Source organism: Ambystoma mexicanum, chromosome 5q (assembly GCF_040938575.1).
Source record: "Ambystoma mexicanum isolate Mex_15411 chromosome 5q, UKY_AmexF1_1, whole genome shotgun sequence".
NCBI lineage: Eukaryota > Metazoa > Chordata > Amphibia > Caudata > Ambystomatidae > Ambystoma > Ambystoma mexicanum.
The window spans coordinates 659,145,610-659,169,204 of record NC_090933.1 but is presented as its reverse complement, the minus strand read 5'-3'; the positions used below and the strand labels follow the sequence as shown (position 1 = coordinate 659,169,204).

The 23,595-nt window shown below is 42.0% G+C and overlaps 1 protein-coding gene across 2 annotated transcripts in view; it reads left to right on the top strand.

The window, feature by feature from the left end:
* Positions 1 to 23,595, top strand: part of CYP7B1 (cytochrome P450 family 7 subfamily B member 1) — a 1,473,462-nt gene that overhangs the window by 778,797 nt on the left and 671,070 nt on the right. The window contains exon 2 of one of the 2 annotated variants that reach the window (XM_069621114.1): positions 7,753 to 7,892. In XM_069621114.1, the coding sequence (XP_069477215.1) occupies positions 7,753 to 7,892 (140 nt within the window). The remainder of the gene's footprint in view (positions 1 to 7,752; positions 7,893 to 23,595) is intronic. The other variant, XM_069621115.1, reaches the window with a different exon arrangement.

Genomic DNA, 23,595 nt, shown 5'->3' with positions numbered 1-23,595 from the left:
CCAAGACAGTCCAGATATGTCCTACTTGAAAACATGACTAATTCAATGCAATAGGTAGACATGGGGTAACCTTTAAGCAATACAAATCTATTAACAGTACAAGGGAAAAGGCACACAACTTATGTTTTATAACCTTCATTAAATTAAGGATATACTGAATCGTACTGTCTCCTCTATTTTCATCTTAAATCTATTCAGCACATCTTTGGCAGAAAACACATAGCCTAAATAACATAAAGATTCCACTTCTGACACTCTTCGTTATTTATTGTCCACACATACCTTTTCCTCTTTTGCTTTGCACTGACTGTAATCATTAGCAATTTAGCAGGCTTCATGGCTAACTGACTGCGCCTAAGATAAAGGGTCACATCATTTAAAGAAGGTTGCCGTCCTGCGGGAGAAAAATCCATAAGAATTAAATCGTCCACCTATGCGAGACAATTTTAAACCAGACTGTCACATCTAGGGGGGATATCCACCCCATTCCATATGCCCCTTCTAGAGATCCACCACATGCAGATTTAATAAAGTTGGAGCGATCACACCTCCCTGACAGACTCCTTTTTGCAGGGCTGTGGCACTTTACAGTTCACCCAGATTGTTTAGTCTGACCCTTAGCTCGTGGTTTGAGTAGCACAGCAGAAGCATACATAACAGTCCTGGATCGATCCCCCACTCCAACAACTTATTCCACAAAAGGGAAGGATAAATGTTGTCAAAAGCAGCCCATTTAACATATTGCGAGTGTGGAAACACACCAAGCCACTGTTCAACATGTTGAAGGGGGCGATGAGCAGTGTAACTACAACATTTCTTGGAGATTATGACATGCATTGATGGTAGGTAAAAGGCTATTCGGACAATATTCATTAACAAAATCACCAACAACACATGAAACAAAACCAAAGACCTGATAAATATTCATAAAACTCAAACCTCTATAAATATTTTAAATGATACCTTTACATAATATAAAACATCACACGGAAATTCTTCATCATTATGGGTCATAAACAAGGCAATGGCATCTGTATATGTCCTCATATTATTTTTAATAAAATGCAGCCTATTTCCTGAATTCATTAAAAAAAACCTGCAAGTTGTTATAAAGTGCATTATATACTCCTGATTACCCAGATGACACTCACATGTCCTATCTGGGCCCAACCAGTTCATCCTTGCTTTTAAAAGTAGCAAGTTTAGCTTAATCATCAGCGTTGCCCTCCTGCACTCAGGGGATATCATTTTGTCTATAAATGCAGCTGCCCTCACATGCATGCAGCTACGACAATCCTACTTTAATGATAATTTATTGATCCAGGACTAGGCAAGATGGTGTATATCTTTCGCTGCCCCTTTTCTTTGTGAAGGGACTTATGTTGTACTTTTGACAAATTGTTGAGTGCTGCTACATACCTCAGCCCCCAGGTCTTCATCAAAACAGTCGCACTGCAGAACCAACTAGTAGAATCCTTAATGGGGAACCACCTTAGCTCAGCCATTGCAGTATCCAAATTAGGGTTCACTGGAGAATCCAACTGAATCTCGAGGAAAAACGCCAAAGACCTCCTTTGAGACTGGAAGGCCATGCTAAGAATGCCTCTTTTGTGCCTCAGAACCTCCTGGAGAGGTGGCCGATATCCCATACAACTTCCTGAGGAAAATGTTCTGCATTGAAAATAATTCATGTGGAGCATATATAGTTTTGTGTTTTTTTCCGGAGTTTGAGCAAGAATCCTGAACTATTTTAAGGTGCCTGTTGGTAGATTATGTGAATCTAGAGTATGTAGCAATAAATTACCAGCACTGGAGAATGGCTAACTTTCATCCAACCTGTAACTGCTGACACACACCTCGGAAAAAACATTACCGATGGTGCTGGAATTACCATTTACTCTGAGAATAATGTGTGTCATGAGATTAAGGGTAAAAACAGCTATCCCATCTGCAAATACATTTAGTCAGGGGCTGGACATGCATGTTCAACAGCAGTAGGGACTGTGCATTGTCTTGCTGTAGTTTAAAATTCAACCAGTGCTTCATTGAAGCAGTTTGGAAGCTACGGTTGGTTTTAGTACTTCTGATATGAGCAAACTGAGGCTACGCTGATTACTTGGTCTTGTTGTACAGAAGGTGCCCCAGGTGAAAGGAGTTGTTAGTGGCGTCAAACACAGCAGAAAGATCTAAAAGCAACGAAGAGCTGATGTCTACATCTTCTGCCATCTTCCTGGTTGCATCCATCCATGCAGTACTCCTGCAACCATTCTCATCCCTGGCCTCAATGCAGCCTGATAGGGGTCTAAGAGGTGTCATGTAGCAGAAATCAATCAACAAACAGGCCAGTCCAGGGAATAGGTTAAACAGAAGTTTTATTTACAAATATGTACAGGTTTGACCAAAATAAACCAGTACAGTCTCAACAAAACTGAAAGCTGCCAGGATGATGCATCTCGTCAGCTCTGGGAAAAGATAGCTAAACAAAAGTGTCTCTCAAGAATGTTAAGTGTTCAAACAAATTTCCTGTGAGTGTTCAGTTCAGGGCTGGATGTCGCCCAGAAATTCCATACAATAACTCAAGCTCCTAGTCTTGTTCCCATGCCGTATCTTCCCACAGTTCCTGGGTCTCCTCTCAGTTTTCTGTCCTAAATCTAAGGGTTTCCACGCCATGCTTCCCAGAGTTGGGATCAAATCTCCTTGTTTCTCTACCCGAGGTGTCAGTTCCATAATTGGAGCCTCTGGGAGGATTCTGTAAATTGGGCCCTAAGTGGTAGACCTTTCAAAATGGATTGGAGCAAGCGGATGTTAGGAGGCTGCCCTAAAGCTGGGACAGGATTACCACTAGGCCCCTCATTGGCCCCCTCTCTGTAAGGTTTCTGCTTCTCCACCCACCTGCTCCGATTTCTCTCCCCTCCCCAGCATCCCACCTAAAGTTTCATCTCCCAAATCCTTTTGCTATATTAAATGTTTTCTTGGGCATACCCTTTTTTGTTTTGAGGCCGACCACTTCAGTTTTAACAATAGTCTTCTCCCTGATGTTCTATACTACTTCCTCTTTTAGTATTTTACTGATCCCTGACTTCTGCTCATCATTTCCTCCTACTAACTCCTCCATCACTTCCTGGAGATTGCCCAATGTCCCCCTTCACTTCTTTTTACCTACCCATGGTTTCTTCAATTCTCCCCCTCATTCACCACTTCCTTCACCAAGCGACATTCATGTTCTTCTACCTCCTGTTGTTTACTTATCCATCCCTCATCAATAGTTTCTTGAAAAAGCTGTCTATTTTCTTCAGCGTCCTCACCCCTTTGTGTCCCTCTCTAACAAAACATCAAGTAACCCATATGTCTTCCAGCTCTCGTACTTTATTTACCCCTTTGGGCACTTCTATAAAACAATTACAATTCAGCCTTATGCACACCCTTTGACACATTCTTCACCACTTTGGGCACTTCTATTTTGACAATTACAATTTCCCAGTTCACTTCCTATTCTCCAACATTCTTTAACCCTTTCAACACTTTCAACCCTTTGAGCATTTCCCTCGTGACCAAAAAGGCGTTCTCCTCTTTCTCTGCCACATTTTCAACCTTAGTTTGCCCAACCTTCTCGATCCTCCTTCTCCCAGCCCACTGGGTTTCCTAACATGTCACCTTTAGGGTCTGTTGTTACTCATCCTCCTAAATCCTCTTTGCAGCCTCCTGCCTGCCTCCTTACAACAGACTTCTGGGCTTTTCCTCTAGCCTCCTGTCTCCTGGTCTTCCCAGGCTCCAGGGACTTAGATTCAGTCTTCTGTCTCCAGCTCCTTCAGCTTCCTCACTTCCCTTCTCAAGCTAAGCCCTGAAGGGGCTATTCTCCCTACCTCCCCCAGCTAATGACTGAGCCCTTTGATTTTTATATGGCCCAACATGTCCTTCCAGAATCCATCTGGAGTAATGGGACTTCAGTGTGGTTGATGCGAAGGGCATTGACTGTCTGGCTCCACCACTAGGAATGACTTTCCACCCTGGCGTGGGACTTGAAATTGGCTAATGCCTCCTCTTGGGTAATACTCTTTCTACCCGAAGAAACCTGACCCAGACTCCCAGCCTCTCATTGTGGCATGGAAATTCAGGTGTGCTGGTTTCACATAGAGAACATTAACAAGGGGGGTCCTGGGAGTACCTCTGCCAGACAGTGTCTGCCAGAGTCTTTAGCTCACTATCTTTCACAGAGGAGAAATATCCAAAACATATCAGTCTTTGTCCTGCCCCGGGGCAGTCCAGCACCGAAATGCTAGGCAATTCTCCTCTGAACAAGAGTACCAAAAGCAACCCCAGACACGTGTATCGGTCTAGTTGGACCTCATCAGTAGGGTGGAGCTGTGTCCGGCAGAGGGTCTCCCAGGACCCCCTTGTTAATTTGCATATTTAAGTAACTTTGGGTCTCATCCTAAGCTACTAGGGGAATCCAGACGTGGACCCCTTGCTCACTATTCTTAGAGAGGCACAGCTCCTCTTCCTACTGATGAGGTCCAACCAGACCGAAACACTAGTCTTGGGATGCTGTTGGTACTCTTGTTCAGAGGAGAATTGCCTAGCATTTTGGTGCTGGACTGCCCCAGGGCAGGACAAAGACTGACATGTTTGGGATATTTCTTCTCTGTGAAAGATAGTGAGCTAACGACTCTGGGTAAGTCTCTCGTAACCAGGACTAATGTCTGGCAGAGGGACTCCCATGACCCCCCCTTGTTAATTTGCAGGTTTCACATAGAGAACATAGGAATCCTAGTTCTCTTGTGTGGGTTGGGTCCAGGCCACATCTTTGTGAACCATGCCTACAATATTAGGGTTTCCAACTCCGAAGGCAAAAAAAGATGCAACTGCTGGAAGATGATGGCTATGTCAATACAGCTGATTATAGCAATCATGCCCATGTTGGAGGCGTACCAGGCCTTTAATGGCCCACCACCCCAAGCCTAGGCAGGCCCGAGAAAATCAAACGTCTTGGAAAGGGATCAATGCTGTTACCAGCCCGGTACACCCCTGACTAGGGGGCGATAGCTATTCACACCACAAGTCCAATCTCTTGTAGAAAAAAAGATGGCCACCGCCATAGAAAACAGAAACAGGGACAGGATGGAGGAGTGAGGCTCGGAACCCCAGCAGGGAACAGGGGGTGGAGCAGCGATTGGGGAATGATCTATGGGTAGGAGCCAAGGTGCTGAGGCACCGATAAACAAATGGCAGCACCTGGAGAATGGCCTTGGGTGGCTAGTAGAATGCGGATGAATAACCGGCAGTTCTGACTCGCATTTCCAGCAACTTGATTGGCTAAGCGCCCTTCCGTGGGTGCACATTTTACTACTGTGCTAGGCTCATGTGCTTCAATTAAAATGTTGATCTGATTTTATCGTCTTCAGTCTGGAAGGAGGTGATTGTCTGTTAGTGGGAGAGAAAGGGGAGCAATGAATGAGCTAGAGATGTTGATGACCGTATCTCTCCTGGAAACTTAGCAAGCACTTTTGCTACATTGTCTGATGTGGTGATTCTATCGTTGAAATACGTTTTTTTGTTGCTATTATGTCATTGTTCTTATCAGTAAACAAGAGCCGTTTTCAGATTTAGAAACATGCTCTTTTGTTTCGTCGATTTTCCAATCTATAATGTGTATGACCCTTGCTGATGCTCATGCATGGGCCCTCTCCAGATCTTGATTTTTCTTAGAGGAGATGGTGGGTGCTCACTCTGCCACTGTGCATGTGGCCACTCTTGTTCATCTCCCACATTCTGTGTTTGTGCTCCAGGCATGTAAATGACTGATGGGTCAGGATGAGCAAGCCTCGCCGATAGCAGCTTCTGTTGAAAATACTATTTTGACTGTTTCCTCTTCTAAATATTTAGCCCATTAATACTTATTGTTAAAAAAAAATATTGGTAATAACCAGTTAGGAGCTAATTTTTCTGCCAGCTTTTGGGCTTCCTAATTTCTTTTTTTCCGAGATGTTATTGTCTCTACTGCTCTACAATGCAAAGACATCTACTATGCATTGTAAATGTGCTGTCTACATTTAATTTTATTAAACGCATGCAGTTAGTAATCAGGCCTTCGAGCTCCATATGTTACACCTAGAGGGACATCCACCACTCCTTGACACCCCCCGCCCATTTGAACTCTTCCTCACCTGCCCTATATAACTGGCATCTTCCTGTACATTCTCCTGTCTGTACCCATGCCTTTCTCTTTTCATATCGGCGTATGTCCTTGCCCTTCCCCCATCAAGTGCCTTCCTCATGGTCCACTATTCATTTACTTCTAACGTAAGGTTCTCGATTAGAGGATTCAGCACTGGCTGCAATATGTATCTTTCTAAATGTTTCTTATCAAAACACGTTATCCTAATCAATACAAATCAATACAAAGAAGAAATTACAGTTTCTTTCTAGGAAATAGATTCAAATTTCAGTTACCTTGAAACAGTTTAATTCATTTTGAGCCAACATATTACAAGGCCAGAAGCTGCAATGTGAATATTGGGGGAGCAATGAACACACGAATCCCTTTTTAAGATGGGGCGTCATGATGGTAGTGGAGTTTTCATCTCTAGGGAGATGTCATGAACACTTTTCAAAGAGGCCGTCAAAATTGCAGAATGTGCGCTCTGCAACATCTATTAACATTACCTTACAGAAACATTGCTGAGGGGTGGGCTCAGGGGGCTACAGCCCCAGGTCGTTTGGTTGTAGCCCCTGATAGAAGCTCAGGGGCTCCAAACAAAAGACTAGCTAGCCCTGAGTCCCGACACTCCTGATATTAGTGTAACCCCGGACAGAGGCCTTTTTAGGGGGAGGGGCTGAGGGGGATATAGCCCCAGATCTTTTGGTTGCAGCCTCGGATAGAGGCTCAGGGGTTACAACCAAAAAGGCAAGCTAGCCACCAGTCCCGACCGTCCAAAAATTAGCAAAGCCTGGATCTTTTAAAGACCTTTTAAAGACCTAGCAACACCCCTGACCCTGGATCTTTTCCAAAACCCATATTACCTTATATGACAAAGACGGGATGATTGAGAAACAAAGAGCATTTCCAATTATCCTAGCCATAGCGTGTGTGCTCACATGTGTGCTCATGTTTTTACACGTCTGATTTACTCTTGAATATGTTATGGTATGTTAGGAAAACCTTTGAAGCGCGCAGTCACCCGACGGTATCATGGCGCTTGAATATTGACATGCATATACATATTGGTTGTGTGGAATAATAGAGATATCTAAGGCCAATACTGTTAAAGACTTCACTCCCCTGCACCCTAATACCTGAATTTATTATAATTGCCTTGTTACAGGCAGATAAGATTGACACGCAAATTGCTTGAAGGACAAGAAGAAAAGCACTGACAGTGAGGTCTGCAAACAATCAGACATTAATTGTAATGGCTATTGTCCCAGCCCATTCAATGCTCCAATAGCTGGTGAATTTTCATGGAAGAGAGGTTTTTCTTGATCGTTTATATTCTAGCTATAGTCACTAATAAAAATGTGAAAACCTCACTTTTTGCAATAAGACTCCCCGTCTATCTTGTTTATTAATCACAACGCTGCAGCAGTTGAGCCCTGTGATGTGTTGGGATTTAATCTTCAAAAGTACGGATGAGGATTTTATTGCAGGTTGTGCGTATTTCAATATTTATATGGGTTCAACATTTTATTGTTGGCTGTAAAAGGAGAAAGTAATGTAATATCAAAGGTAACTTTTTTTCGAAATATTTTTCACAGCAGGCGAGTAGGTGAGCCGCCATTGGAAAGTGGATGGATTCCTTACCTTGGCTTAGCATTGCAATATCGCAAAGATCCTTTACATTTCTTGCAGTCACTGCAAAAGAAACATGGCGATATCTTTACCGTAAAAATTCTTGGTAAGTCAACATTTCTTCACCTATTAAAATGTTTACAACATAGACTTGTCCACCAAGTTAAACATGCATAGATTTGTTTGTCATTCACTTCATCATTATGGCATTGCTAAAGCATTATATCCATATATATATATATATATATATATATATATATATATATATATATATGTATATATACATATATATATATATATATATATATATATATATATATATATATATATATATATATATATATAAATGTGCACTATACTTAAGGTGAGTAGGACTCCCATAGGAGCCTCAAAAAACTCAATTGTTAATAACGTTTGATTTGTGTGACAGATTAGGACGACATTTTGAAGATGGTTGGGGGTGCGTAGACCGCGTCAGACTGCAAAGTTTCCTTAAGATTCCTTTCGAAATAAAAAAAGCTATTAAGACAAAATAAATAAAGTGGCGGCTACTTCCCATTCATTTTTCCACAGACAAACAAGGTTGATTTTTACTGGACCGCACAGCCCAAACCACTGGACCCTCAGACCATGTTATCTAACAAATGAGCACAAGTTAAAAGACCACTTAGAACAATGTGGTTTGACGTGTGTGAAAACCCTGAAGGTGTCTCACCCGCTGGTCCCCAGGATCTGTCATCCAGGTCCTCAGGACACGGCCATCGCTATTGGATCCAGTTCCTGGGGGTGGATCACCTGGATTAGGGGTCTAAGGAGTGGAAGGGGGACACTGATGGTTGAGACGCAGTACCCCCTTCCTTATAACACCTTTTCCCCATCCTCCTCTTTAGGATACGTAGAAGCTCTATCCCACCCTTTTCTCACACAAACACTTTCCTACACCATAACAGACAATGGACACTGCTTATCTGATATGTCTCAACACACGAGTCAGGCAGAGTCAGGAAAATTACAATAACCACGCCCATCAGACGCCCCTTTACCTTCCCCACAGGGATAAAAGGCAGAGCACAAGAGCACACTAGGAGCAAGGCCAATGCACGAGGAAACAGCTACACCAAACTGGCAGTTCAAATGGAGGAGAAAGGTGGCGAGACCGAGAGGGACGACAAAGGGGTAACTGTCCTTGCCCTTTTCAACTCATACCCGTGAAGCCTCCAAAAGGGAGATCATAAAACCAGGAGTTACAGTTGGCGTGCAGAGCAGCAGATGTCAACGGTGCACAGGGGCCACCCGCATTGAATAGCGCAGGCGGGGAGGCAAGCTGGCTAGTGTGGCACTATCCTTGACTCCAGAGATCAAAGAAGCCAACGGGTTAAGCACATCCATTGAGTCAGAAGAAGCTGATAGAAAACCAAACTCTGTTGAGCACAAGGTTGCAAGTAGCAAACATTTTGAATGCAAGAACAAAGGACTTGTGTGTTAATGAACTTTAAGGAAAGGCAGTTAAGGTCCAGGTGCAGAGGGGTCTGGTGCCACGTGGGTGCTCATTCAAAGACTCTGACCGGGCCCTGTTTTGAAACTGCAAGTACCAGAAGACCCTGGGAGAGTGTGGCGTGGGGCATCAGAGTGGTCCTACTGGGGTCACGTCAAATCCCTTGTGTAATTGAAAGTATCTGACCCATTGCTGAAAGAAAGCTAGGGGAAGGGAGTCCCCACTTTCTGAGAGGAGTGTGAGTAAAAGCATGACCTTTGTTAAAGATGGCTATGTGAACCCGACAAAGGGATGCTAAGGAGAAAGCTGAGAAGAGCGAATCCTGCATTGTGTTTATGCTAAAGTGAACTGTGAAATTGGCAATTGTGAACCCAGAAGAGGGATGCCTGTGAATCGGGGTGAAGTTTGACACATCTGAGAACATTGTATTGATATTAAGAGTGAAAGGCCGAAGTGAACCCAATGTTGCAAGAGGGGTCTGAGCCTGGCAGACAGAGATCCAAGGAGCGAAGAACAATCGCCCATGGTACAAGACTACCTAAGTAACCTTTGTTTGTTGGTTGTTTTTGTGCAGCAGGCCTTCTAAGGCAGGAGTCTTTGTAGAGAAGAGACTTGGCCATTGAGGGTCCTAGTATCATTGCATTGAACTTGAATTGTGGACCTCGTGCTGGAGGCCGAGGAATGTGCTGTGCTCAGAGGTCCCACCTTGTCTTGTGCTAAAAACGTGGGGAAGGGAGACCCAGCCATACCATCCTGACTTATCATTTTGTGAACACTTCTTTCTTTTCTGGTGAACATTATCCCCCACTTTTTTTGCAAACTTAGTGGTAAGGATTGGCAGTAGGTTATTTTAGTGTAGGTCCTTTTTATTTTGACAAGACGTCACTAGTACTGCCTTATTATTATTTGATGGTCGTAGCTTGCTCCCATCTTAGATTTAGGTTGAGATTGGGCATTTATCTCACCATTATAAAGTTCAATAAACACTCTTCAACTCTTATCACTTGTGTCTGTCTTTACTGTTGCCACCATGAGTTCCTTACAAGGGGCAGGCACCTTCCTTGCTTTGAAGCTAAGAGGGGTTGGTCCCAGTAACTGCATGGATGGGGGACAGTCCACAGTTATGGATGCTGTGTGTTTTCTTAGTTTGAAAAATCTCATAACGCACTGAAAAAACACACAGCATCCAGGGGTGGCTTGTTCAATATGGATGGATGGGCGTCGATCCACCACTCATCCACCCATTATGGAAGAGCTTGAAATCTCTCTCCGTTTTTCTCATTGCTCAAATTACATGCAATGCTTGTATGTAATTTAAGCAATGAGAAAAACAGAGAGAGAGCAGTGGGCAGGAGCACTCTCTCTCTCTCTCTCTGCAGGAATTCCTCTTTCTTTCGCATGCCCAACAAGTCATGCTTGTCTGTGGCGTACATCTCTCCCAGCCAGGTAGGACCCATTGGGAATGCTGGCTGGGTTACTGCAACAAGAGAGGGTGCTCCTGTACACCCTCCTCTCATTGCAGCTTCATTACAAGACTGAGGCATTCATTTTTCAAGAGCCCCGACATGCCCAATATCTGCATGCCGAGGACTCTGAAACCTTTCACCCCGAACCTTCCGGGTGGCCTGGTTCTTGGGGCATACAGAAGACAGGGCAGTGGATGGATTAGGCCAAACTGTAAAGTACGTTTAAAGTTGTATTCCTTTCTCGATAGAGGGTCTGATTTACAAATGATTTTTCAATGGGCATCTCCCATTGAAAAAAGCTTTTGTTAATCAGGCCCTGTGTGTGTGTGTGTGTGTGTGTGTGTGTGTGATAGAGTGAGTTCCGCAGCCCCATCCTGTGTGGTTGTCTGCAAGTGTTTATATGCATTTGTGTGTGCATGTACTGTTAATGGGTGTGGGGGTGGGTCCCTGGCACAGGAATCCCTAGAGGGGAGTGAAGTGGGGCAATTGCCCCCCTATTGGTTGATTTTCCCCTCTTAATTGGTGGCCTGTCCTCATCCTGCTGATCCTCCCTTGCCCCGCAACACACCCCAGAAAAGATCTCTTTCCAGGAGCCTTAAAGGCACTTAAAGGCGTCCTTTGCCCAGCCATCATTCATGAGCTTGCAGGTTTAGTTTGCCTATCCTGTGTTCTTTCTTCTGTCCTGAAAGGATCACCACGGATTCACTGGGCCATTAATATCACTAGGGTGGGGGGCCATTACTGTTTACAGCAGGCTTCCTACATGCTGGGCATACTATTGTTTGCCAAACTGAAACATGCGTCTAGCCATTTCTTATTGTGGTATGATATTCTGTATCAGACATCTTTGATAATGCAAGCATGATCAGTGGAATTATTATTTTTGTCGCATGACATTTCGTATTCAGCATCTTTGGTAAAGCAAGCATGATAAGTGTTATTAAGAAGCAAGACTGACATTCCTTTCAACCAATCTAGCCATTTCCTATTCTGGTATGACATGTTGTATTGGGCATCTTTGATAAAGTAAGCACAACATGGACATGTTTTCCTATAGTATCATTACTGGCATTATGCAGAAAGCAAACATGAGTATGTTCTTAAATGGGAATGTATGGGCACAGCCAGTGTGAACATGTTTTATACTGGCACATATTGTGTGCAAAGGCATCATGAAAATGTGTTAGAGAAATGCTTCTGTGCGCTGTTGGTGACTTGCATCTATTGGATTTTTTTCATGAGTTACCCTACAAAACCAATTGCAAACTGTTTGGCTTTTTACACAATTTTTGAAAAATTGCGCTCTAAAATGAACCATGTTGCCTATTATTTAAAAAAAAGTTTCATGGACGCAGAACCCCCCCCCCCCGAACACCCCTTGATTAGTTTGAGCTGCCGTGCTATGCTCGTTTGCTATGGCATATCTGAGAGAAATATTTATGCCTCTCGAGTTAATAAATTCACCAGCCACCACTGATGGCATCTTCATTCTTTTTTATTTTTTTTTAAATGTGCTAGTGTCAGTTCTTGAAAGTATTGCATTATGAGACCATCCTTTGGCCTTTTGTTGCATTGCATTCTGTTAGTTTTAGTTTCCCAGTTAAAATGGGGGGAATAATGCCACAATTGTACAATTGTGTCTAACATAGTTCTATAAGGATTTATATATTTGAATGAGACTATGGTATGTGAAATTTTCAAGTTATCTTTATAAAGCACAGTATTGTTGAAAGCCAGACGTGTGGATTGTGGGGGGATGATGAGAGGGCAAGTAAGTCATGAGTACTTGCCCACGATGTGGCAAGAGAGTATGCAATCCACAATACTGGTGCAGTTATTTTCCCTTAATTGCACAAGCAAAGGACACGTGAGTGGACAGCGTACATTTTCTTCAGAACGCCTTGGATTTTTTTGAGGTTGGCAAGCTTGCTCAAGTATTTGGCTACCAGGATTTTACTCAGGTTGTCCTGTTCCCAGTGCAGAAGCTTACTCACAGGATCACAGACACTTGTTTCGTATTGGGATTTAGTTTTCCAGGGAGTATTTCATGACAGATTGCTAAGTTTAAAAGGTGAACACCTTTTATACTTTGCCAGCATATTTATTGGAACATTTCCTCTTTCAGGTTATTTTTCTGGTGTTCATTACTTCTAAGTCCAATGCGTTTATGTCTTGCACACGTTTGTCTAAGGAGTAGGTCTATTTAACTACATTAGTGTATTTCACTTTAAGATTTATAGGTGCCAGATTTTGATTTTCGCTATAGGGGCAAAAGTACCTGGGCATATGCTATATTTGAAGGTGGCCATTTCTTTTCCTTTTACATTCTGCTTAAATGCAGTTACTTGGGGTTGTGCAATGTATGACAACAGTCACCAAGAGACCGGCCATAACACAAGGGGCTTGTAGCACACTGCTTAATCAAAGTGTGTGATCTTCAGCAAATAATTGTATCACACAGGTCATTAACTAAAACATTGGGAGTTCTCAAAGCATGCAATCTTTTATACATGATATAAAAAGATAGATATTTATACAGCTACAGTGACATCAGGGTTGAAAAAATCACTTGTGACCCCGGTTGCTCATCCATGCAGTAACCAGGACCAACCCTGCTTAGCTTCAAAGTGAGGAAAAGGCCAGCCCCCTCGGGCCATGGTGCCTAATAATTGAGGCAAAGTTACAAGACTACTTAGAGCAACATGGTCTGAGGGGCTGGGACCCTTCCTGACTTTGAAGCTAAGCAGTACTGTGCATATATTCATGGGGGCCAGCTATTTATTTTCGCTGTGGGTGCAGAAAGTACCTGGGCATAAGTTATTCTAGCAGCCAGTCATTTTTTCCCATTTCGGTGACACTTAAATGTGCTTTTTTGGGGTAGGGTGATGTATCACAACTGTCACCAAGAGACCTGCCATAAAACAATGGGCTTGGAGCATGCTGCTTAACGAAAATGTGTGGTCCATGGCAAATAATGTTATCTCACTGCGCATTGCCTACAAACATTTTGAGTTCTGAAAACCGTCTGGCCGAAAGCCATGGCTAGTGGTCTGGAAGTGTTTCAAAATGGACAGTGGGCACAGCCAAATACTGTGGCCACTGACCACGGCTGAAGTCCATGCTAGTGGTCTGCAAGTGTTCTAAAAATCTATGGAATAACAAAATCCTTGAAATTCAAGGAAAAAAACCTTAATTCCAGGGATGTTAAGGTGAGCAATACATTGTAACAAACCTTTGAAATTCAAGGAGAAAACCTTAGTTGCAGGGACATTAAGGTGAGAACTTAAGGCAACAAAACCCATGAAATTCAGCTAAAGCCACCTTAACTTTGCACCCCTTGTTGTGCAGCCTTTACCCACAATGATGACATCACAGATCACATCACTGATGACATCACTAATTACATGTATGAGAACACTGATGACATTGAAAATCACATCACTGATGCCATCACTGGTGACAACACAAATTACATTGTATTTAACTGATTACATCAATAATGGAATTAGACATAACATCATTTATAAGTTATCTCATGAAAATGTTGATTACCTTAATAACTATTTAGGCTGTGGAATTTGTCATGACAAAGGCTGGGGTCACTGGCCAGCACCAAGGGCCATAGCTAGTGGTCTGTTGGTGTTCACAAATACCAATGTGGATGGTTAAAAGCCATGCCTAGAAGCCCATCACTGTTTTAAAATATACAGTGTGCAACATTCAAGAATGTGGTCAGTGGCTAGTATTGTGTTGAAGACCATGGCAAGTGTTTGGTTAGTGTATATAATATGCAGTGGGCACGGCTGAAGGCCACAGCTAGTGGCTGGTTATTGTTGTATTATACACAGTGGGCACAGCCAAAGGCTGTCGCTTATTGCATTTTATTAAAATATACAGTGGACATGGCCGAAAGATATACAAACTGATCGAGGTCAAAGGCCATGGCTATTGGCTCATTTATATGTTAGAATATAAAGTGGACACAGCCAAAGATCGTGGCCACTGGCTAGTATTGTGTCAAAATTCATGGCGTGTACCTGATCAATGTATATAATATACTGTGGACACAGTTGAAAGCTGTATCCACTAGGAAAGCCCAAAATATATGGTTGGTAGCCTGTTAGTGTTTTTAAATATTCAGTGAAAATGGGTTAAGGTTGTGACCACTGTCTATAACTGAAGGCCATGACTAGTACCCATTCATGTGTTAAAATATATTTGGACATACACACTGACTATGGCTGAAGGCCATGCTTAATGCCAGTTACTGTTGTAATGTAATGAGTGATGTCATCAGTGATTTGATCTGTGATGTCATCATTGTGGTCATAGGCTGCACCACAGGGTGCACAGAGTTAAGTGGCTTTAGCTGAATTTCAGAGGTTGTTTTGCGTTAAGTTCTCACCTAAATGTCCCTGCAATTAATGTTTTTTCCTTGAATATATAGGTGGATTGTACATATATATTATATTTAAAAAATGTCTTACTGCATAACTTTTATATATTTTCATCTTCTATATTTAGAAAATAGTATTTCTGAAAAAGAATGGAATGTATTTTATAATAAAATTAAAAGAAGAATATTGTTGTTTTTTTTCATAATGGTACTAAGTGACTACTGAAAGTATTCCTAGTACACAACCAATGAAGGTTGTATTCATTAATCATGCTACAGAGGAAAAAAAGTGTTGCTGGAGAGAAAAAAAACACTTTTAAGTATCTACAATATTTAACAATAAATATATATTTATATACAAACTATCTCACTTTATACAGTTATCTCGATATGACAACTTAAAACAATAACCGTTTTAAAGAGAAGCATTATCTAGAGTGTACTATAGATAAAATAAATGCTGTATGATTATCTCAACTACACTAACCATTTAAGTAGCTACACACTTTATTTTGCATCAGAAAATTCTAAGTAGAATTGCCCACAATGTCAATAGTTTGTGCGCCTTATGAAGTCATTTTACTACAATGAAGCTGTGTTTCAATTCTGTACAAAAATTAGCAAATATTAAATGATGACAAATGTTCAACCTTAACCAGGAAACCAAGACATGTAACCTAAGTATGTTTCAGTTTTACACATAATCGAATGAATACATGCCTATATTGTAACCTTATTTTGAGCATAAATCTATTAAAAGTCTAATCATACCAACATTTCAAATAATAGCTAGACAATAAAAACATTTCTGTGTTTAAATGTATTAACACTTACCACAAGCTGCACTGTGGACCTAAGAAATGTATGTACAAACATATGTCAAAGATGAGGCAGTGAATATCCTTGCTGAGAAGGTCTTAGCTGAGAATAAGGTGTTCAGAAAAGGTGCCCTATATGTACCAGAGTCAGAGAAGAGAGAAATAAGACTGCATACATGGCAGTGTAGTTGCTGTGGGAAAATAGACCTTGCATTGGTGACATCAAGACGTATTGGTTTGATGTATGCCTTCATTCAAAAGAACACTGGAGGTGGATCCAGCAAAAAACCACCAATACTTACTGTCTCAAACTAGGTGTTCCTGCCCCAGACTGCCAAGAAACAAATATACATCAGCCAAGTAGGTTCATGCAAACAGGGAATGTTAATTGATGCCTCATAGCACTTCAGCACTACCTAATCTGGACCTACTGCAACGATCAATACCACACATGAAACAGCATGGATTGTGCTGTCAGGTGAACATGGTAGAATGGTTGTTGTAGTAGTAACACATGACATGTACCATCATGGGGCCCTACATTCCTAACTGCTGGGATGATGCAGAAGTTGTGAGATATGATATTGTGTGGCAGGTATGGCTGCAGTCTGTGGACACACTCCAACCCCTAATAAAAAAATAAATTATGTAATTAGTTGTGTAAGGGTGCAGAAGGAAGAGATTGACACACAGGTGGCATAGTGATTGCTAAAGACTTTTGTTTGAGATGAAAATAAAGAGAAAACCTACCTCTTCCTATATATATGAGGGGTTTCCCTGCCTCAACTAAAGTGCTAATGTATCTGCCAGCATGTCTTAGTAACTTAAAGAGTCCACTACACTGTGTCCAAGTGTCCCTATCTCTGTCCTTTACACTTATAACTAAACTAAACAGTTGTACTAAAGTTACTGGTACAAGAGAATGACGCCCTACTCCTGGATGAGGGGCTACAGTTTTGGGTGAAAGTTCTCCACCAAGGAGAATCACTCCCTTCCCCTGCATCACTTGTTTGATCCTCCTTGCAGGTTCAATTTGCCAGGAGAATGACTCCCTTCATCAGAGGGAAAGCCTCCTTCCCCTTAGCCTTTTCCAGGCCTTGTGTTCATGTTTATGTTTAGGTGTATAGGGTGTTAGGTGAGGAGTATTATAATGTCTGCTTTAGATGTTCGTCCTTGTCCCTAGAGGGAGGTTCTTTCCCCATGAGATCCTCCTGCTGATAACCACCCCCAGGGGGACTATCAGGTAGGGGCCAAACCTTACTGGTATCATGGGAAGGGGCTCCCACTAGGGAGAAGTGACAACATCCAAGGATTTGTCACAGTCTATATACATGTTCATTGGCCCACCACATCGTGCTGTCACCTCTTTATATACTTTCAAACAGTATGAAGCCACCATCAAATCATGGAATGAGGAACAAACTGTGATTCTCACAATGCAGAACATAACCCCTCACATTCTGACACCACACCGGGTGATAGAGAAGAAAACACTGCCACCACAGAGCCACAGGAGGACAGCAGACCCATGCCCTCCATGCTAACACAGAGAACATCTAGGATGACTAGTGGAAGCCAAAACAGAGTCAACCACACTCCAAAATAATTCTGTCAGCTGGAAACATGCATTGTGCATGTTCCGTTAAAAACAGTTCTATGCTGTATATATGCTTGGGAAGTGGATGTGAAAGGTCGACAACAATGTGACAGCAGTACTATTGATTTGGGTATAATCAAAGGCAAATTAAAAGTTCCTGAACTCAAAGTGAGAGGTGCCAGTACAGGGTCTTTTCCTGATTCACTTACATCTTCTTCCATTGTAATGAATAAGGTTTACCTGTGGGTCGCACTTGAGAGACAACACTCGACGAATGGTATAGATATTACCACAAACAAAATAATCTCAGGAACAATATTGGTCCTTGAATACATTTAGCCCCCAAGATGATTTTTAATGACTTGTAATTGATATGTGCCAACTCTTGCACAGAAAATGAAGGAGGGCAATACTACGAGAAAAGGCGCTCACAGGGGGCCTGTTGAAAATGGGGGCTGTGCGGATTCTTTGGTTCTTGTTGTAATAATGGATATGAACCCTCTAGCCCTGGAAAGTGCCTTGAGTGGCCCAGTGAAATTAGAATTGTCAATGCAGGCAAGCGATCCGGTCTACAATAATGCAAACATTTATCCACAAACAGGAGGTTCTAGTATTGGCCAGACATTTGCAAAGGATTTTTAGAATAGTCTCCTGGAATACAGCAGATTTAAAATGCAAGCTCAGGGATCCCGAGTTTGTTGATTGTGTATCCTTTTTTGAAATTCTGTTGTTCCAGGAGACTTGGGAGCTAACAACAATACATCTAAAACATGTCCATGGGCTGCACATCCCGGCTATAAAGAGTAAGAGATGTCCTAATAAAGGTTGTCTTGCAGCCTATATAAAAGTTAACATAAGCACTATTTGTACCCTGTGAATTAATTCTAACACAGTGCTGAGGGTTTACATTAGTAATGGCATAGGAAAACCACTGTCAATTATAAACTTTTATAATGCTTTGCAGCAAACAACTTTGATTTCCGATATTGAGGCTCTACTGAAATTCATTGATGAGCCTAGCATTAATCATCCATTAAACTGTAATGAAAGTCCAATGACAATACTCGGCTGTTACTTTAACATAAGGCTTAGGTAGTTTAGCTCAGTGGCAGCGGGCTAGTTTTGGCAGCAAAACGATGCAGAGCAACACAGGTTCGAATCCCGGGTGCACGCTTAGAAACCTCTTCGGGGTGGATGAGTATCAGGTCAGATAACAGATCTCACCCTTAAAGTAACACCATCAAGTTTGATGGACGGGTCTACATTGAGGGTGGGTGAACTGTCTCTAATTAAATATTTGAAAAGAGGGTTACGTACAGTTAATGGGAGGTTACCGTCAGACACTCCAGGTAAATACACATTCCAGGACACCAGGTTTTAGTCAACAATAGACCTTTCTATAGTACACACGTGTGATTGGCCCCTTTTACATGATGTAAGGATTTTGCAATGCCCTGAGAGTGACCTTGACCCTCCGACACTGTCGGCAATTCATGAACTTAGATATAATTACAAGTCCCAGCCCAAATCTGACCAATTTAACCCTAGTTGGAAGAAGCCGATAAAATGGACAAACATTGATATGGACAAATCCTCAAATAGCATAATTACTGCATGTCTCATGAGCATAGAAATCTGCCCGACAAGCACAGAAATAGATCCTGTGCAACTACAAGTATTCAATAGTATAATCAAAACTTCCAGGCTGCACTTAGCCACGGGTTTAAGACCCAGTCAATGTAAGAATAATCATCCCTTTTGGAATCAGGACTGCAGAAAGGCAAAATCCAAGCTTTTGAAAATCATTAAAGCACTGAAAAGAGATAAAAACTAATCTATGTAATCTGAGATGGCTCTATAAAAGCACACTAAAAAAGTCAATGACTTGTGGAAGCGTAAGTTAAACCCCCAACAAAAGTGCATTTTGGAAGATTGTGTCACAGGAAAATAGGCCATCTACAGATAATGCAAATATATTTCCAACTGCTGCAACCTGGGTCAACCACTTCTCCAGGTTGTATAAACATACTGGAGAAGGTGGTAAGCTAGCATTAAAAAACACTCCTCGTTGGATTCATTTGTCTCTCATCAACCCCCAACTGAAGTTTGAGGTCAAGGAACTAAGGAACACTCTGTTCTCTATCCCCACAGGCAATGCTCTGGGCTCAAATCAGGTGGTTTGGGATGTATTTAAGCAAGACCATCTGATCTGGGTGCCGGTTTTTACAAACATGTATTATGCAATAGTGGCTAATGGACAAATCTCACAAAACTGGGAAGAATCAACAATAGTACTTTATTTTTATTTTTTTAAAGGTGACAGACGTGACCAGAGCTGTTACTATCCAAAATCATTGATTGATTCTGCAGCAAAATGGCTAGGCTGGGTAGTTTATATGTGTGATGTCGTTTGGGTAAACACTTATAATATTTTGATATTTTGTCTGAGGAACAATACGGGTTCAGGGTAGGAGTTGGAACGTTCAAGCGGATTTTGCAAGGGGTCAGAAATGAGAGTTTGAGAAAAAGGACAAGTAAACAACTTCATGTCTTCTGTTAGACACAGTATGAAAGGCAAATCACCTAAGAACACATACTGCATTAAAAGAAGCAAAGCGTCAAAGCACATCAATGATTACAATGCAATCGCTGCCCTCTTGTGGAATGCAAACATAGATGTACAGTACATTGCAGACAATTACACTGCTGTTGCATGGTATGTCAAAGCCTACCTAACCAAAGCTGAGAAAACAGAGCTGAAAGACCTCTGGGATGACATATCATCTGACAAAACACTGTCACAAAAATGATACAGCTTTGGCATAAAAATGCTCTCCCATGGAGAATGTGGCTGCTACGAAGCTGCACAGCCTTATATCAGAAATCTGAAATCATATTCTGGCTAAGCCTTGGTCCTGCTGCATCCAGAAAAAGAGTGCTCAAATCATACAAAAGCATCGAAACAGTAGCCAAAAACAATCCCAACAGCCAGGACATTTTGAAAAACAATGCATTGGACACATACTAGTCAAACGGGAGTACTGCTTTGGAAACCATGTGTCTGTACCACTTAGCACAGTGGTCTTCAAACTTTTTTAGCCTGGGCCCCCCCTGAGCAAAGGTTGGGCAGGCCGGGCCCCCCCAAAAGGGCCAGATGGACAGTATGTAGAAATCGCTATGAACTTTTGCCTGCCATCACCTCACCCTACTCCCAGTACAGACCCTGGGCTCTTCCCACCCTACTCCCACCACTATCCCAGTGCTGCCACCCATCCTGCTCCCACCACAGTCCCATAACACAAGCATACACACAGCCATACACATTTAAATAAAAAATAAATTGCGATAAACGTACCTCGGAGGTTGCTAAAATGCCCTGCTCCAGGTTGCTCTGTCCGTATGTGCGAGGAGGCGCAGGAGCACCCCCTCGCACATACATACATGCAGTGCCCCAGCCAGCATTTCCAATGAGCTATGCAAGGCTGACGAAGCAAAACACCCCAAGCGTTGCATGGCTCACTGATCATGTGCGGCTGGGGAAATGAACTGTCAAAGGCAAACAGACTTTCCCCTTGACAGTTCAGCCAGCCCAGGAGCACTCTATTAGCTGGAAAAAGCAGCTGAGGGAGTGCTCAGCGTTTCACTGGGATGGCTCCTCGGCTCCTCCATAATAGGTGAGGGGGCTAGTCGGTGGACGCCCCTCACCCATTATGGATGAGCCAGCAGGCTTGGACTGGCCTATAGGGCAATAGGGCGATGACCGTACTAAAATGCAAAATGCTTGTGTAGGCCAGTCAAAATGGGCCACTTTTGTGGCCAATGATGGCCAGTTTGAGGAGTTACTTCACTATGCAAATAGTCGTTTTGACCATTGTTGCTGAATAAATATTCTTTAAATATCACCATCTGTTTACATTTGAACAAAAAACACCCCCTTGGGTACTATTCAAACAGTCTGTGACTAAAGGACTGAATATCCATTTGAAACTGCTGGCCATTTTTTTATTTGTGCCTAAGACCATTTTATGGCCCATTCTGGCCATGTGAGCTGCCCCCTCCCATTTCCTCCAATCTAATATATATATATATTTTTTTTAATTTTCATATTGGGCTCTGGCGCCCCCCACAGTTTGAAGACCTCTGACTTAGCACAACATTTCTCATACAAGAATAACATTAAACCAGATAAAAAAGGTAAATACATAGTCAAATGTTGTGAAGGCAGCCTGGTTAAACTTACCAAACTTACCAAACCCAGCCTGGTTAATCATATGAAGCTATCATTTAAAACTCCTCAACATAGAGAACTTTACTACATGTCCCTACTCCAACTTTTTAAACCATAGCGAAAAGAAGATTTATTGGACACCCATGACTCCTATGAAGATGCTTTCAATGAAAATGAAAGCAGTATAACAGATATCAATCTCAAGCAATTAAAAAACATGTTGGACAATTAATGCCAAGAAGAGGAAGAACTGCAAGCACAACTAAATGAAGACACTCCTGAGGGCAGTCAACCTTCTGTTACAGGAAGCCAAGAACCAATTGGAGAGCAGAATTAGCCATGACTGATTTAGAAAACACCATGTGTCAGTATGAGGAATCTGAAGAAAACTTCGTTCTACTGAAATCACAACTCAATGATGAACAAAGTAGCATTTTCGTGGAAGTAAGTAAGGATATTTAACATGGTGTGCAGCACGAAACTAAAACTTGTAGCTGTAAAAAGTATAAACCTGTACTGCTGTATGTAAGTGGTGAAGCTGGTTCAGGAAAAACATTCTCAATAAAAATCATCATCAAGTTCCTCCAAAATTTGACAAACAAGCCTTCTGCTGTTTTAACAGCCCCCACAGGTTTAGCTGCCTACAACATAGGTGGTGTTAATTTACACTGACTGCTAATCGTTCCAGTAGAACACCAAATAAAATTAGAGCACTACTAACTTTCAACAGAAGCTGCAATGGAACTAAGCAGAAGGTGAGCTTGGTCTCCAACCTAATGTTGGCTTGGATTCACCTCAGGTTGCAAGAGGTCCTTAAAACGAACTACAAAGAACTCTTTGGAGGAAAACACGTCATTGTTTTCGGAGATCTTCAATTAATACCAGTGAAAGATCAACCTATTTTTAAAACATGTGTCAATCTGCAGACCTCACCTATGCTAACACTTTGAAAAGCATTCAGATTGGTGTGCTTTCTAAGGATGCATAATCTATCTTAAATAGTACACTCATCCATGAGCTATACGGGCATAACACATCTGCTCCTGATTTCATGGAACAATTACAAGGCAAAAACGTGAAATGTATGCCATTAATGCCAACCCTATCAAGCTGTGAACAATTAAATGAAACAATGTTCGAAAAAGAAAGGCAACCAATACTGCAAATTAACTCCACGGACAAACTGGAAGTGCACGGTATGACACTGCCTAAGTGTCAACAAGCCACAGCACAACTAAATAGCTTAGATAACTGTATCTCCAACACAGCTTGTTTGGAGAAAATGTTAACATTTAGTTTGAACTGTAGAGTAATGGTAAAACATAACCTTGAAGTGGAGCAAGGTTTAGTTTATGGAGCACTTGGTAAGTTGTTGGCTTCCGGACATATCCACGTGACAGCAACATTCAGTTTGTCAACATCCACTTTCACAAACTTTCAGAAGTTAAAAGGATAGGACGTTCCACAGCCCGATTATTTCTTTTGAAAGACATGTATGTATGCAGAGAACGGTTTTCTCTGTCTTTTGCATATGCAGTCACTATTCATAAATGGCAAGATCTAACCCTAGATCAGGCAATGAGTGACATTGGCAGCACAGTCTTTAAAGAAGGTATACGTTACATAGCATTATCATGGCTATGTACACTTGAAGGACTATTTCTAGTCAATTTTGATACAAAGTCAACGCTCACATTCCTTGCATCATAGAGTACACCAGCCCATGTGCACTGTACACACCCCAAGTCGATATGTACCATCTTCCACAAAAAAGGAAAACGTGTTAAACGAAACATGATGCAAAGAGAA